The 17,619-nt window shown below is 33.0% G+C and overlaps 2 protein-coding genes across 3 annotated transcripts; one reads left to right on the top strand and one right to left on the bottom strand.

Moving 5' to 3' along the window:
* The first annotated feature begins 8,092 nt into the window (after positions 1 to 8,092).
* Positions 8,093 to 12,460, top strand: LOC110426766 (uncharacterized). Of its 2 annotated transcripts, XM_021442064.1 has the most exons (7): positions 8,093 to 8,184; positions 8,597 to 8,900; positions 10,741 to 10,812; positions 10,907 to 10,968; positions 11,213 to 11,375; positions 11,792 to 11,875; positions 11,989 to 12,460. In XM_021442064.1, exons 2-7 carry the CDS (start codon positions 8,607 to 8,609, stop codon positions 12,124 to 12,126), a joined length of 813 nt encoding a protein of 270 aa, XP_021297739.1. In that variant the 5' UTR covers positions 8,093 to 8,184; positions 8,597 to 8,606; the 3' UTR covers positions 12,127 to 12,460. The 2 variants fall into 2 exon arrangements, with proteins under 2 accessions (XP_021297739.1, XP_021297738.1); XM_021442063.1 differs by lacking the exon at positions 8,093 to 8,184 and having other exon boundaries at positions 8,463 to 8,900.
* A 1,334-nt stretch (positions 12,461 to 13,794) lies between these two features.
* Positions 13,795 to 15,039, bottom strand: GASA4 (GAST1 protein homolog 4). The gene is made up of 4 exons (XM_021441997.2): positions 14,870 to 15,039; positions 14,699 to 14,740; positions 14,548 to 14,581; positions 13,795 to 14,203 (listed from the first exon to the last, which is right to left on the bottom strand). The coding sequence occupies exons 1-4, from the start codon at positions 14,930 to 14,932 to the stop codon at positions 14,022 to 14,024; spliced, it is 321 nt and encodes a 106-aa protein (XP_021297672.1). The 5' UTR covers positions 14,933 to 15,039; the 3' UTR covers positions 13,795 to 14,021.
* Positions 15,040 to 17,619: the final 2,580 nt, after the last annotated feature.

Here is a 17,619-nt window from a genome sequence, read left to right as displayed (position 1 = left end):
TTTGTCAAGTTCCCATTCTAATCACAACCCAGTACTTTTAGCAAGTAAATGTTGTGATTGGGGTGCAAAACCTTTATAGACTTTTAATTATTGGTTTAATGATAGATCTTTTTAGGATTTGATCAAAGCTAATTGGGAGAGTGCTAAGGCCAAAAATCCTAAAAGTTCGAAGCTCTGGTGGGGATTGAAAAACTTGAGCTCAATCATTAAAAAGTGGCATAAAAATCGATTAGGGATGATTCCACATAGAATTGCGATCTTGGAATCAAAAATTCAAGAGATGGAAGTGGAATGGTAGTTAGATCCATCTGACTTGGGGGTAAGGGATAATGTAATGGGAAAAAGGATGGAATTATGGAACTTGTATAAAATAGAGCAAAGAAAATAGAAGCAATAGTCACAGTCCAAACAAGTTTTCTAGGGGAACAGAAACACAAAATATCTCCACACCATGACATCTGAAAGGAGACAATTAAATTGATTGGGTAGTTTATCATTGGATAATGAAGTTATTGAAGAACCCATGGTTCTTAAAAAAGAAGTGGTAAAACATTTCCCCAAACATTTTTGTTTTTAGAAAACCATGAAAGTGGCAGATATATAGTGTGATCTTAAAGTTTTGAAAAAGCAATATGTGGTTGATATGGAGGCTCTTGTTTTTGAATCTGAGGTTTGTGAAATAATCAAGGATTGATGGGAACAAGGTACTTGGACCAGACGACTTTAATTCAATTTCTTTAAAACCTAGTGAATAATCGTTAAAAGGGAGGTAATGAATTTTGTTTTGGAGTTTTATAATTCTGAACATTTATATACCTGTCACATCCCATTTTCAGGACATGATCGTTGCTTGGGCCTATATGGATATAGCCCATTAAGCCTAAGCAAGCCTTAATAAACAATGCATGGGTTTGTCATCTATCGCATTCATTCCCATTTCCATTCACAGATAAATAAACATCTTCACATCATTATGGAACTTCTCAACATAATGTGTGGAATTACATTCATTCATTTATAGAATACACAAGTAAATCAACAATCTCATATCATTATGGAACTTCTCAACATAAAGTGTGTTCACAATTTCTTTCCATGTTAATATTCACAAGTTTATTATTTGTGGTCTGATAGACATCCCATGACCATATCGCTTTGGTCCTTTCATCATAATCTCAACATTCCTATATACACCTATTTTCAGCGCATAACATAATATTCAAAATTAATAATAAACATAAATACATTTATTACATAACCAAGTATTATTCAAATATCAACATTCAAAAAACCTGACTCAACACATTGCAGAGATTAATGACACTGAAAGGAACTATCACATCGACCAAGTATGAGATAGGCTACTCTTTTACAAGGCGCCTACCCAAGTGAGCTACTGATCTGTAAAACAAAAATAGAGAAAAATAGCAAGTGAATCATAAAGACTCCGTGAGTAGATACGGGGAAGGGTACAAGCCAAAGGAAAAAGTTTTTGTAATAAATCATACTCTGCAAAAACAACATGATATTCACAAATATCCATATAAATTCTTTCAAACATTAGCAGTCCCATTTCAACATTTTTCCACAAATGCATGTGAAATTCATTATGCATAAAAGAACTAACAAGCATTTGTACCTTTACTTAAAAACATTTGTCGGGATAAAAACAAGAGAGCTTATCTCAATGATACTAGTAGTTATATCGTTGGTGGTGAAATCAATCCTTATACAACCCATACCTTAGGTATTCCTCTCGCTCGGAGGTTTAGGAAGCACTAAGTGAGTTTTCCACTCTTTAGTTCTATATCAACCATTTAATGTATGAATAAACATTGTCAACTAAACATGTCCACATTATTAAATGAACATTTCCAACAATTCAATATAAGCATGTATATCACCACCTCAACAATTGGCATGTTCACCTAGTCATCACAATTATGAAGTGTGGTATGATGGCCTACATCTAGCCCTCATCATATATGGTATAATGCCCCACATCTAGCCCGAATGTTAATGTGGAATAGCGCTTCACATCTGAACCTTGTCATGTGTGGTATGATGCCTCACATCTAGCCCAAGTGTTCGTGTGGAATAACACCCTACATCTAGCCCTTGTCACATGTGGTATGACGCCCCGCATCTGGCCTCCATACACGTGTGGTGCAATGCCCCACATCTAGCTCTTATGCACTCATGGCAATTTCATACATACTTAAAACATTATCATTGCACAACATTCAACAATCAAAATTCATGATAATCACATTCTATCCTTTCCATCCATAACACAATTTCACCATTGGATATTATCACATCCTCCCATAACCATCAAGTGTTGGAGACTTACTCATCTACTTTCAAACTTTATATTTGTGGGCATTTTACCATCCACATTTAACAATAAAATGGAGACTTACTCATCCACTCTCATACCTGTGTTTGTAGGCATTTTACTATCCACATTTATTAATTAAGCGGTGGAGACTTACTCATCCACTCTCATAACTATGTTTGTGGGCATTTTACTATCCACATTCACCTTTTTGTAAAGGCGTTTCATTTCACCAACACTAGCACATAGGTCAAGGTGGTTTTTTTAATATTTCACATTCACACATAAATGGGTGGGTATGTATTTATTCGCCTAGGCAACCTAGCCCAACATCAATTGTGAAACATACATCCAATCGAGAAGTATTTGGATAACATCATTTAAAAGTGTTTGTTCCTTTTTATTAAAAACAAATACATAATAGAGGTATTTATTGCATAATATATTGAAATATTTGTTGAAAACATCTATTCTCATACCATACGATTTATCCAAACCACAATAGCATTCAAAACATGTAAGTCATCCAAATCAATAAATCATGCTCAACTTTACTGTATAAATTACTTAAAGTGGTGTACTCACTCACCTTGACAAAAAACATATTCTTTTCCTAAGCTTCATGTCACCAAAATCTTGTTCATCTATAATCTTGATTTCTAACAATCACTTATCACAATAATTCTAGCATAAATCCTTATTTCTGTTTAAAACCCATTTTTTCGAAACTAACAAATTAAACTCATATTTTTTGTTTTAACCAATAATCCACAATGCTTCAAACCCAAATTATGTATTGTGAAACCTTAATCATTCTTACCTTCTCAACTTTGTTGAAAAACTGAAATCCTAGCTCAAATTTGGATTAAATGAGTTGAAATTTACAAAACCCTTGAGTTATGTTGAAACATTGTGATTAAAACCCAAAAATGCCAAATCTTATCTTAGATTTGAGTTTGAAAGGTTGAATCTTTGTCCAATGGAGTTTTGAAAGGTTAAAAGAGGGTTTGGTAGTTGTTGGGGATGAGTTGGAGGTTGAGAAATGTATAAGGAAGGTTACGACTAGTTTTTAGCACTTTATATATTGATCTATCAAAAGGCAATATAGTTGACTACTCAAATTCTGTAGTCTACTATGGTTGTGTTTTCTTCAGGAACCTTATGCTTTCTGTTATAGCATCAATTAAGGCTATGATTTTTTCAAGATTTTCATTTTTTCTACCATAGGATCGACTTGTAATTATTGGGGATATATCCTTCAATTTCAAACCTGCTAAAATACATTTTTGTTACTTTTTTTCTCAACCATTCCTTCCATCGTCATTCATCCATGAACATAACACAATAATATAAAAAGATTTATATCAAATGACAAGGAATTCTCATAGATAATTAATCAAAGTTCAATTTTTCACCTAATTTTCATAATATGAAAAATTGGATTTCACAATACCTTAACCATTAAAAGATAGTGTTTTGCAATTATACCTTAACCCCAGTAAAAGCTAGAAAGGTTTTAGTCTCATCCTTGAAAATACTCGTGTGAGGGTTCTGCTTGAACCTTGAAAAAAGAATTTTCATAGTGGATTTTAAATTTCTTAATAAGCTAAGGGAAAATATATAGGTAATGAGGTCAAACCTTTATAAAAATATTGTGTTCTTTTCTTTCATATATTTAGCTTTTAGCATTTCAATCTTGTTTCAAAAAGAAAATTTATTTTCTTTAAAAATTGCAAAGAAGTTTCAAGAAATCAATTCATCCATCCCTCTTGGCGTTTTACATTTGAGCTTATTGCACTGACAATTTCCATCAATGAATCCAAGCATATCTTGGCTTTCAATAAGCCACATAATCTGTGTTTTATGGAGAAGAAAATTGGTTTGATAAAGGCTTATGGAAACAAAGTTTTCAACATTGAGATAAAAAGGTAAAGTTACTTAAAAGATGTCATTGTATAATGATGAGAAGGGGTAAACTATTGTAAGGCTAAGGTAAGAAAATTAAGTTCAAGGAGTGGAAGAGTATAGATGAATGGGATAGTGGACAAAGGAGATAATTGTTTAGAAACATCAAATTAAAGATATTGTTTGAATTTTCCAATATTTCGAGTAGGTTGAATAGAAGGAATAGGAGTAAGATTAAGAAATAGAAAAAGTAAGAAAGAAGGTTGAGGGTAATTAGATTTCACCAAAGCTTTAATACCATATTAAAAAAACAACATAAGTAGAAAGAATAAGAGAGAAACAGTTGAAAGAAAATTTGTTAAACTATTATTTGCCTTTTTATTATTGAGGTGAAGAATTATTTCTTCACTTCTGTATATATATACTTTACAATTGATGGAGAGTTCTAAGTAAAGGAACTCTTCAACGGTAAGAAAATACAAATACAATCTACGAAAAATCAAACAAATCCCTTAACTTTAGTTTTGACATTGTTTCCTTGATTTGTTACTAAACTATAGTGCATGTGTCAATTATGTTGGCTTAATTCTTCTTGTTTTTATTTTAATTTACACTTTCTTCAGTTGACTTTAACGCATCATTTGTTTCTTGTTGTCAAGGCATTAGTTGTCTACTATATTATTTTTGACATTATTCTAACTTTTTTTGATGTGATAATAGAAATGTTAGTGTTATTATTGGTGTTGTTACTGGTGCTACTCTTGGTATTTGGATATTATCGATTCAATAGTTTCTTCATCTAACCTTCTTAAAAAATCCTCGTTCTCTCTTCAAGCCTTTTCTAGACTCTAAAGAAGAATTCTCAAAACATGTTTGTTTTTCTTTATTTTGCTTTTTGAGAGATGTCGGCTTTGGCATATAACAGTCACCTCAAAGATTCTGCTTGTTAAACTAAACTAAAAGATTATTAAGTCTTTCAATTTTTGGTTCATTTTTGTTTTTATAAGCCCTTTCAACTTCATCAAATGAGCATAGAGTCGTAGAGGAGGGTAGTAGGCAAATTCGTAGAGGAAAGGATCAGGATTTGGGTTTGGGAAAGTAATTATGGTTTAATTAGAAAATTTTAACACATCACACACACACAATTTTAAATAATATATTATTAATGGGTTCAATATTCAATTAGTCCAATTAGCATTTTTAAACCTCAAAAATCGATCAATTAATCCTAACTAATTAATCAATAACAACCAAAACTGAACAAATCAAATCGAATTAACAAAATTTGATCAATTTCAATCGATTCATTTATTTAAAATCAACTAATGCTCACCCCTACATATAATTGATGTTACATTGACAATTAAGGAAAGCAAAGGTAGTATTGTAATATTAGTTGTCATACTATCATCATTGTCTTATTACTTGTCGTACTATCAGCATTGTCTTAAACGTAAAATTTTATCAGAATTTAGACATTATGTTAATGAGTTTGTCATATTCTTAACTTCACTTGTTTCAATTCATATGAAAAACTTTTTCATTGATGAAAATGGGGCGCAACAAAAACTTGTAATGTTACAAGGTTATATAATTTTCATCGAACATTTTTTAATTATGTTTTTAATTGGGAAGGTGCTTTGGTATAAGTTTTTTTTATACATATGAATTTTTGGGCAAAATGAGTATGGCAAACTTGACTATTAGTGCTGTTTCAAACCAACCTTCCAAAAAGAAAAAATGGTAACATGCACCTTATTTAGTAAAATACTATTATTATGAGTTATAATTGGAAAGAGAGTTATATGTACTGAAAAATCTAGATGAATAGTTCCTCTCAAAAGTTTAAATTGTTATTCCTTCAAGAAAAATTATTCATTTTAAGCAAACCTTTATTCCATGAATTATATTTACATAGACCTTATAACGAGGCAAAACATTATATATTAGGCTTAGTTAAAAAGTTATAACACACACACACACACATATTATATTATCATATTTGCACCCTAGCATTTGACTCATTAGTTGGTGTATTATTTTCCTATCTAAAGAGTAGGGTTCGAATCTCCCTTTTCCTAATTATAATATATATATATATGTATATTATATTTCAAATAATATATTATTAATAACTTTAGTTATTTGATCAATTTAGTTTGTTAGTATATTTTTTAAATAAAAGGTTATTTCTTGAAATGAAAAATTATCTCTTCGTATTGTAGCTCAAAGATTATGCCTTAGGGAATAAATAGTTGTTTTTTCATAAGATTATTATTGAAATAATACCATTATCCAAAAGTTGTTTCTTGCAAAATATAAAAATATATTTAAGACAAAGAATTGCCTTGATGAAAAAGTTATATTTTTGAGAAGAGACACTTGCAAGTCTATATAGAGGACTTGTTACCAACCATTTTGATATGAAAAAAGCAAACAAGATAAGAGCAAAAAAATTAAAAACAAAAGAAGTGTTATGTTCTGAAAATTAACATAAATATTTAAGTTCCTATCAACTACCAAAGAAGTCTAAATAGTTTATAATGTACTTGCTGCAGAAAATAGGCTCTAAGGCCAAATAACTTTGCAAATCTTTGGGTGTATCTAGTGATTTAATCTTCTAAAATGTAAGATGAAGTTAGACGTTAGCTTCATTGCATCCTTAAGGCTATTCACATAATTCCCTTTTGCATACCAAGCGATAGTAGCTAAATAAGTCTTAAAGATAGCGTCTATTGAAAAGTTCATCTTGAAGTTAATTTTGAAAATTTCTTGAATTCTATCTAAACTCCATTTGCGCCAATAGTTGACGTTTTTAAACTCCAAAAATTAATTGATTCAATTGAACTAATTGACTAGTAGAACTGAAACCAAACTAATCGAATCGAATTAACTAAATTTGATTGATTTAAATCAATTTATTCCGTTAGTACCAACTAATGCTCACGGCTACATGTAATTGATGTTGCATTGGTAATTAAGGCAAGCAAAAATAGTATTCTAATTTACTTGTTGTACAATCATCATTGTTTTAAAAGTAAAATTTTGTCGATATTTAGACGTTAAGTTAATAAGTTTGCCGTATTCTTAACTTCATGCATTTTAATTCATACGAAAAATTTATTTATTGACGAAAATGAGACGCGACAAAAACTTATAATTTTACAAGGTTATATAATTTTTATCTAATATTTTTTTATTATGTGTTTGATTGACGAAACACTTTGATATAAGTTTTATTTATACATATGAATTTGTGGGCAAAATGAGTATGATAAACGTGGCTACTAATGCCATTTCAAATCAACCTTCCAAAATGAAAAAAAAAAAAAATAATGCACCTTTTTCAGTAAAGTATTACTATTATTATGAGCTATAACTAGAAGGAGAGTTATATGTACCAGAAAAAGCTGAAGGAATGATTCCTCTCAAAAGTTTGAATTGTTAGTCCTTCAAGGAAAGATGTTCATACTAAATAAACCATTATTCCAATGAATTACATTTCCATATACCTTATAATTAGGAAAAAAAAACAAACCTAGATTAAAGTTTTTGAGTAGATAGGGCAATTTTGTAACTTGAATGAGGATACTCGAAACCTTCCTAACCGTCACAAGTACGAGCAAAAACACATGAAAACAAGAAGCCATTAGCAGAAGAAAAGTACAGCCAAAAGGGTAATTATGAGGCAGAAACTGCCTTCCTACGCGTACAAGTCTCACTAAAAGCTTCATGTTTTTTTTTCTAAACTTTCCATTGACAAATGGTATAACTCATGTTTTGTGCTGGCACTGCACTGCCAAGCCATGAATTTGGCACGGCTAGTTCAGGACGAATCCTACCCCAGGGCTTTGCTCTGATGATCAGTCTATAATTTCAAGCCAACGAAAGTCTTTTGCCCTAAGAAAAAGAAATGCAGATTGAAGAAGAAGAAAGCTTAGGTACTGTATATCCAAAGTATATAGTATTCTTCTATATATAAAGCTTATAATTTTATTTCTGTCTGTTGGTTGACTTTATTTTCTAACATTTTGTGTCATTTTTTTGGTGACTGGTAGGTGGGGCGATTGTGATTGTGCGTTCATTTTCATGATTATGCATGACATATGTTGTTCTTTCTATATTGGAACTTTAATATATATATATATATATATATAAGAACTGCTAGATTTTTAATTTGTAGGGTTCTCGTTTCAATAGCCTTGTTCTGGAAATTTTTTGATGGCTAGGTGAAAAGAATAGTAAGTGTACGTGAACCCCAAAAAAGAAAGAGTTTGATGATATGGATCCTTGGGTGTTTTTCATGCTTCACATTGCTTGTTTGTTTGCTAAGAAAACTAGAATTGGAAACAGGTTGGAGAGAATGAGTGAACACCTTGTGCTGTGTGGTGATCACCACCTGGTGACAGCTCCAGGTCCAGCCTTATTCGGATCCAAGCCAGGGCATCCGGAGCCATATGGTGAGGAAGGCTCAACGTCGACCAGGCAACCTCGCAAGCTGCCCTGGTTCCAGGCGAGTAATGGTTGGAGCAAGGATGAATTTGACTTCTTAGATGAAGAAGAAGAATTTGGTGAGAAAACTGAATGCCGGATTTGCCATGACGTGGACTTCATCACTAAGTTGGAAGCCCCTTGTGCTTGCAAGGGCACTATTAAGGTAACTATACTAATTTTTTGTATTTTTATATGAAAAAAAAATTCAAACTTTAGATTTTTATGTTTTAAGAAAAAGATGTTATGAAATTATAGTTATTAAATATTTATAAGTCTATATTTAATACTTTTTTTTTTTTGAAAGTCATAAAGTAATTTCATTAAATGAGAGGGGAATTACCCCTCGTTCAGATCATGCCAAGAAAACAGAAAATTGGGAGAAATTGACACAGCCCAATATCCCTTAGAACCGAGACTCACAACATCCATCAACCCAGCATCGAAAGAAAAGGAAGAACAACAGAACCCCAAACAAGGACATAATCCGCCCAGGAGACCTCAATCTTACCAACAAACAATAAAACATACAGGAGAAGAACCCAAAATTCACAATATGTACATAAATCTCTAAGTAATCAAGCAGGGGCTTGATATTTATTGAGTCACCAGAAATGGATCTTTCCTCTAAAACTTAGCATGGGTTTGTTATTTATTAAATTTATCCATTAGACTTTTCTCGTTGAGTAAGATAATTTTTAAATGTACTAATATTTCACTTTCCTTGTTCACACGTCATACTACTTTTTATGTTTGTCAATCCTTATATGTGAAAATTCTTTTATTTTTTTTAAAAGTTGTTTAGCTTGCTATCTCTTTTAAGAAACTTTATCAATAAATTTACTTTTAAAAAAAAAACCAAACAAAAAACACCTAAAAGCAATCTAGGATTCAAGCAAAAAGAAACAAGGCCTACAAATAACCTAGTTATTCTAAACAACGGAGGACGCCCCAAGGGAACTCTGTATTCCCTTTGAGCACAATATTCTTATTCACAAAATAAATTCACCCTACTTCAACCATTCACTCAAGTTGAATTCTGCCACTCCATCTTTCATCCCTTCTTCATTCAGTCAGGCTAACTCCAACATAACACAAATCACCTTTGACAAGAGAAGAAAAAGGAAAGCTTACATGAAGGTTCTCAAAATCTCGAATTGGAGTTGCACACCCTCCTTTGCTAAGGTGTCAGCTCCCTGGTTTGCTCCTCTTCTAACATGTCTAATCTCCCAATCCTTCACCTCAACTTTCAGTCTCTCCATTTGCAGAATCAGTTTTCTCATTCTCCATGGTGCTGAATTGGGACGCTTTGTCCACTTGACGGTATTGGTTGAATCACTCTCAATGAGGAGTTTGTGATTCTCATTCCATCTTGAAACAGAAAAAATCAAAAGTGCTTCCTTCACTGCCATCATCTCTGCTAAGTTAGAATCAGCCTCTCCTAGAGCTTTGGAGAAGATAATTTTAGCCTCCCCACTGCAATCCCTCAAGATCCCACCAATTGCAGCAGGCCCCGGACATCCTCTAGCGAATGTTTAATACATTATCGATGTATAGAATTTATATATTATCAGTGAATCATATGTTGCCATTATCAAGCATAAAACTTGTATTTATTATGATTCATAGAAATTAACATTAATTATTACTAATAATTATTTATTCCTAGTAGATGTCATGCCATAAAGGGTTAGGAAAAGATTTTCAATTAAATTTTACGCTGCTGTACAAAGTCTGTAACAGCTAAAGAAATCTCAAAAACCAGCTGTTTCTTTCGTTTTTGCACGGGGACACTAAAGGAGACCAAAATTACAGGTATTTTTGACAAGATCAAGGACTCCAAATTAAATGACAAGGTCTTTTTCTTGTATTAAAACAAATTACTACAAAAATGTTTTCAAGGTGTTCAAAATCCAACGTCACATTATGTTGAGTGTCATGCATTCTTGTTCAGGTTTCAGTCCTGAGACTCAAACATGCCTTACCTTGTTTCTTTTCCTCCCCAGTTTGCCCATAGGAAATGCATTCAGATATGGTGCAATGAGAAAGGAAACATAGTTTGTGAAATCTGCCATCAGGTGCCTAATATTTTCCCCTTGTTACTTCCAATTTGTTTAATAGAAGAAACTATGAGCTATAGATATACATCTAATTATTTTCATGTTTGAGCAGAGGTATGAATCAGGTTACACAGTCCCTCTGCCCTACGCTGGGAATACCCTGCCTAACATAAGGCAAGTTTAATCTTCTATACAAGCTTTTAATTCACCTAAAAGAATCTTGCATGTGAGCTTTTCCATCATGAAAAATTGTTGTATGTTACTTTAGGTCTGAAGCTTAACCAGAGACTTTCATAACCATTTATTGCTGATGCTACTCCATAATCAAACTCTAAGCTGTTAACCAAAAACCATATAGTTATTTCTATTACCACTTTGCGTTTATACTGATAAACCATTTTTGGAGTTTCCTCTACAGTGAGAGCTTGACAGTTCCTGGTATTCCAAGAGAACTTCAATCAGCTGAGTTAATTTCATCAGAAGATGTTGAGCGCCTTTTGGAGGCTGAATTTGATGAATGCAACAATGAAACTCATGAGACTGAAAATGGAGCCACAACATGGCCAAAAGCAATATTAATTGTAAGGCTTTATGCTTCTCAGTTCAACTTACAACACAAATATCAGACCTAAAACTGACTACAACTAGTACTGGTAATTAATAGTATTATAGAAAATGCATATATAAATGCCAAAAAAAAATGTAAAAGTCAAAAGAAATTCATCATTTTACATACAGCTTCTTAATTACTCTTTACTTCCAAGGTTGATGTGATCTTGCTTTGCTGTTATTCAATGGATTTTGTTCTTCTCTTATGAACAAATGTGTAAATTATGAAACTTGCTCTGAGTAATATATTTTTCTTTCAACCAAAAATCTATCTATAATTTATGTAGGATATGCTTTTACCTTATATTCCTAGCACATGATCAAGTTCATTAAGCTCTGCTCTTGGCATTGAAAAATGGGCATTACATTTTTACTTCTTGGCATGCAGTTCTTGACAATTCTGCTCATAAAGCATATCACGTTCTTTACTGATCAGCGTCATGAGAGTGACGAATCTTCCAGCTCCTTCTACGTAAGACAGAAATCAAAATTTGCTTCTCTGAATTTTGAGTTTAAGAGTTTCATGTCTGTTTACTTAATTGTATCCCAGCATACTAAGTTAGACACATTTTGAGGGCTCAACAGGTCGTCTTGGGGGTGCTGGTTCCTTGCTATATCGTATCTTTTGCTGTCAATTATTGGAACAGCCGCAAGCAGACCTATGTTGGTTCATCTTTCATGATAGCAAATCCTTTACATTTCACAGAATCGGTTTCCCAATGATGTTTTCTGATGTGTATACACTATTTTGTAAACGAGGAAACTGGTGGGTCAGCCAGGGCAGAGATTTCAATTGTGATAAACTCGGGGGAAACTACTGGGAATACACACCGGCTTTAATGTAGCAGCAACATCTGAAAATATGCCTCAGCAGTTCTAAAATTTTACATTATAAGCTGCTGGACTTGGCAGTAGAGTAGACAGGCTGTTATGGAATAAGATCATTTAGTTCTTACCTTAATCTAGCATAGCAGCATTGTCCTAAATGCTTGTGTAGACTTTGAAGAAATTATGTGCCTTTGCTGCAATGCAATGGATGTTTATTTCTAAACGAATATAAGGGAATTGCAGCCATCGAAGCCGATGGACCTGTAACCTGTTTGAAGGATGTTTTAATGACTTGTGGTAAATCAATGGTTCAACGAACAAGGAGGAACAAAGATGTCTCCATTTGGATTTTATGGCTTAGGCCCATATAGTAAGGAGATTTTCATAAAGGGGCGGGATCCTTTCTGTTCCATATTGAAAATTGGAAGTCCCTGGACCCCACAAAAGTGCAATAATCATGATATTGTAGCTTTAAAAGGCTACACCATGTAACTGCTTTATCAAAAATGCACTTGAGAAGATGAGGTGTGGGCTTCTAGGTCTAGACAAAACGTAAAGTAGAGATTAGACCTAGGCTTTTGACTTGTTGCAAGGGCCCCACCACTTAGGCCTCTATATTTGCCATTTTGAGGATTTATGCATGATGTGAGCAAGTGCAGAAAAATTTAGATCCAGATCTCAAATGCTCTAAGATCCATGAAAATAATGTGAAAGAACAAAAATAATGGAAAGCACAGTCTGGGTTTTTTACATCATAGGGTTTCTCTCATTTTTTTGTTTTCCTTGACAGATTTAGATAAATCCTTAGTACATGTAAGGATTTAACCAAACTCTATTGGTAAAACTTTCAACTTTTTCGTGTTTAAAGGCTTTGCATGGAGGAATGAAGTTGTACTGTAATTTTATTTCTTCTATAAACGCCTGGACTGCACCATTGGATTCAACCTCATGGCTCTAAAGATGATAAGATTTGAGCAAAAAAGCCAATGGACAAACTCAATACTATAAATTTGCCCAAATTCAGAAGTTCAATTTACCCGACAATGCCTCCCTAATGACAGCCAAAAGACAAGTAAAATAACTGCTCAAATGCCCCAAGAGGCAAACATAAATGATAGCACCATGTTCCATATTCCAAGACTATGAATAAATCCACCCTTTAGTTCAGGGCAAAGTAGGGCGGAGATCATTCAGAAAACTTTTGCTTTCTGTCTGTCCAAAGCTGCAAGATTTTTCATTTTTGTTGGTCCTAATTGAAAGGTGAAAAACGACCCAGCATGGACACTGACAAGCCTGCAACACCAGTTACCCCCACCAATCTTGGGTCAGTTGGCATGTGCTTACGGTTTTCATTTTATCATTTTTGGTTCCACTCAATTTGCTCCAGTCCCCGGACTATGACTTGCCTTTTTTGGTTGTACCCCAATAATTGATTTAGCCAGATGGATATTTGATTGATTTGCTTAATCCAATCTTCAAATGGTGATCTTATATTTCGATTCCATCTTTCATTTGCTTTGAAGTAAAAGATCTTAGATTTTTCATTACCAACAAGGCACCAGATTTGTTGAATTACCCCTTCATTCATAAATAGAACAAAGATTAGCCACTCTCATTTAGAGGGTGGGTACCCTCATGGAGTGACAAAGTGGTACAAAATCGAGCACATTTCCAAAAGCACAAAACATAAATATATAGTTAGCAGTAGTGCAACCGAGTGCTTAATTATGATTAAGGAACTTGATTAAGTAGGAAATAGGCATAAAGGGTGGAAAATGGGAGAAGATTCTTCAAGGGCACTTGGGTCCTCCCTCCTTGGTCTTCCAGTTGTTGTAGCAAGGGCACACAGCTTTGTTCCCATAATACCCTGGGGGCACACACAGGCATTTCCTGCAGCACTTCTGACAGAAGAACATGCATGGCTTATGGTACTGGGTCTTGCCGCACCTCCTCGAGCACTGTGTTGGGCATTCTGGTCATTTCATTAAAGTAAAGGTCAAAACAACATTTATCATTCTGCTTGTTGGAGCACTTGTCAAGTTCAAGAAAGGGAATAAGATATTTATATAAGCTGAGCAAAGTATGGGTGGTTACCTAGTGTTTTGACCATGGTTTAACTGGTTTGACAAGATAAAAGATTTGGTACAAGTCATTGTCAAATTCATCCAAGGTATAAACAATTACAAAGAGAAAAGCTCCAAGTTCTTCATTTTGTCAAGCTAATTTTTCAGTTCTCTAATATGGGTGTTTTTCTGTGTTCAGATCTTTTAGCTGGGGAAGAAAACAAAAGAAAATGTGAGAGTTAAAGTTGCTTACGGGAGCTCTGGAGGCTTCCAGGGCCGTAATGTTTCTGCAGTTGAAAATGACCAAAATAACAAAAAAGAAAACAGAATGTGAGAATTAACTTCTTGACAAAAGTTAAAAAGCCAATTCAAAGCTTCAACAAGAAATAATAATGTAGCATTACTTGATCGTAGTGGTGGCCTCCATGTCCATGTGATGCCATGACCTACAATGAGAGAAAACAGAGGAAATGTCAGTTCCTGGAAATTGCTAACTGCTGTTCTTGGCTTCTTTTCATGCAACTTTGCTTTTAACATTTCCATGTAATGAGAAAGAGAGAGAGAAAGGTACCCACCATGGTTTGAAGCATGGAGATGGCAATGAGGGCCAAGAGGAATGCAGCAGCAAGTTTAGCCATGGCCTTTTGCTATAAAGCAAACCCCTCCTAAAATTGTCAAAAACAAGGAGAGGAGCAGAAGATTGAAATGTGAAGTAAAGAAGGAAGAGGGGTTTGGCTGAAGAAGGTGGTTTGTGTGGTGTGGGGTATAAATAGGGAATGTCATGTGAGCAAAGTTGAGACTTGGGAAGGGAAGCTTCACATGTACTCGCTCATACAGATTACAATAGTTGTCTTTGCCATGACTGACTGACACTTGCCCGTTGTATCACTAATTCTCAAATTGGTTAGTTGTTTTTCACCAAATATATTAATATTAATACAAAAAATATGCAAATAAAATTTCACCAACTCCCTCCAAGAAAAATGAACAAGATCAACAATGATTCTTTTATTCTCAAATCTGAAGTCTCACCCCAAGTGGTCCAGTTGCTGTGTTGCAGTTGAGAATAATGCTATTGGTGAATTCCATTTTAAAATGATAATTACTTCATAAGTTTATCCATATTGTCTTTTAAGTGTCAAAATTGATTTTTTTTTTTTTGCATGTGAATAACTCTTTCTCTTGCTTCTCCAAGATCCAATATGAGATTTCTTAATTAAGATTTTATGTTCTAATTGTTGGAAAAATGTTGATTTTAATAGTATTTATGCAGTAGTTTTAAGGGAAAAAAAGGATAAAAATTTTATAAAAGTTGTTTAGGCAAAAATGGTAAAAGTTGTTAAGGCATAACTAAAAGGATTTCATGTAATAAAGTGAGGTAAAAATACATGCAAGTATTTAATTTATTAATTAATGTATTTTTTTATTTAAATAGTAAGATTTAAAATCTTTTTTCCTCAATTATATAAGAAAAAAAGTAAGGCAAAATAGTGGAGGATGATTTTGGATCCTATAATGATCTATTTATGAGTAGTTTCAAGTGCGAAAGAGGTTTATTCTGTATATCTAATTTAAAGTAAGATGAGGATGAGTGGGGACAAAATAGATTTCCTTCTATCAAGGGATCTAGCAAAATTATAGGCTATCTTCATTAATGTGGAGACTCAAAAGCAATACTTGATTCATTTTGCGGGGAGAATTTGTTGCTTTTGCAATGGAAGCCAGTTCATGAATTACTGTCATCTCTTCTAACATTTTCCCCTTAAAATATACTGAGACTTTATTAAGAAAAATGAAATGATTCTAATATTGATATGAAAATAATCATAAATCGAAGAAATAAAGGGTGGTTCAAATTAGAGGTGAAACCTGAAAACCTGCCTCCCATTTAATGTCAGTACTCAGTAAAAGCAAAGAGAAGAGGCAGGAAGGGAGGTGAGCCAATAATAAATACTTGAGGGTTTCTTTATCCTTGCAAGGAGAAAGGACGGTGCATTGCATACAAGAGCAAAGGGTTGAGTTACTTAAGTAGTTGCAGATAAAAGGGGCCCACTGTGGAAGACAAGTCAAGCAACAGCCCATGTAAAATAATTTTTTTTTAAAAAACAAATCATCCCTAATTTTAATCCAACTTTTTGAATAAAATAATCATAATAATAATACTATTTAATTTAATTCACAATCATTTTAATTTGTAATAATCTAATTATTATAAATAAACTTATAATAATCAATAACAATACTTGGGTGCTTTTGCAGCTGCCGAGACTGAACAGAGCACGTGCTTTGACAAAAGTTAGCATGGTGCGCTGTAAACCAGGCAAGCTGTTTCTTGTGTTGTTGTTACACAAGTAAACAAAGGCATTTGCGTCTTGTTTCATAACACGGTATTGGTCATTTCAAGTCACAGTATAACTGAAGTCGAGCAACGCCAAAATCTCCCTTGTATCTTCTTTCTTCCAAGATGAATATATAGAAGAAAGTAAGGATTGATCAGATCAGATATTGTGTTCCTTCTTATTTGATTTCCATTTTTTGGGTTCAAGCTACATTTATGGTGGATAACTTTGGTAATCCCCTACTCCATATCGGTTTTATTGTGTGCAACTTTTTGGCACCAACCTTCTTTTCTCATCAAACGAACTTAAATTACAACTTGTGTGTTAGTTCAACCCATTTAGAGTTGAAACAAATTAGGATATATATCATTAATTTCTACCCTCCACATTAAGGTTTTATTTTGGTTAGTAATTTTATTTTTTTTACATTTTTTTTATTTTTTACTTATTTTTTATTTTTCCTTTTCGTATTTTTTTAAATTTTTTGTCAAAAGGAAAACTATCAATTAATGAAACCTAAACATTATTTAAATTCAAATCTCAAAAATGAATTTTATTAAAATCAACTTACAATCTAAAACAACTAAAAACTTTATGAGCTCCAACTAAAATAGATTGATCTTAAATCTACTCCAAGGGGTGGCAGATATTGATGGTCATCGCCTCTCAAACTTTTTTTTTGTTATTATTATATGTAAAAATGTGTGTGTATATATATATAGATGATTACTCTTATAATTATTCTTAATCACCCTCATCCAAAATCTTAAAATCGTCATTGACTCCAAACATACTTTTATTTAATAAAATTTGTAATATAGAAAAATAACGATAACTACATCTACAAAGATTGAGAAATAAAAAATTACATCTACAAAGATACTATGACACCCCAAACACACAACATAATCATAATTCAAGGTGAGAACATCTTAACACATACCCAAGTCACAAATTATTCCAAATAAAATGCCTTAAAGTATCAA

This window comes from Theobroma umbraticum, unplaced genomic scaffold, assembly GCF_002168275.2.
Source record: "Theobroma umbraticum cultivar Fairchild unplaced genomic scaffold, ASM216827v3 scaffold_12.0, whole genome shotgun sequence".
Classification (NCBI taxonomy): domain Eukaryota; kingdom Viridiplantae; phylum Streptophyta; class Magnoliopsida; order Malvales; family Malvaceae; genus Theobroma; species Theobroma umbraticum.
Note: the sequence above shows the minus strand (reverse complement) of the source record. Positions and strands in the feature narration are given on the sequence as shown.

Coding starts and splice junctions, on each gene's coding strand:
- LOC110426766 (XM_021442063.1), top strand. CDS start 8,526: ATGGATCCTTGGGTGTTTTTCATGCTTCACATTGCTTGTTTGTTTGCT. Junction 10,813..10,906: donor TTTGTGAAATCTGCCATCAG/GTGCCTAATATT, acceptor ATGTTTGAGCAG/AGGTATGAATCAGGTTACAC. Junction 10,969..11,212: donor AATACCCTGCCTAACATAAG/GCAAGTTTAATC, acceptor TTTCCTCTACAG/TGAGAGCTTGACAGTTCCTG.
- GASA4 (XM_021441997.2), bottom strand. CDS start 14,932: ATGGCTAAACTTGCTGCTGCATTCCTCTTGGCCCTCATTGCCATCTCC. Junction 14,741..14,869: donor TCTCCATGCTTCAAACCATG/GTGGGTACCTTT, acceptor CTCTCATTGTAG/GTCATGGCATCACATGGACA. Junction 14,204..14,547: donor TGGAAGCCTCCAGAGCTCCC/GTAAGCAACTTT, acceptor TGAAATGACCAG/AATGCCCAACACAGTGCTCG.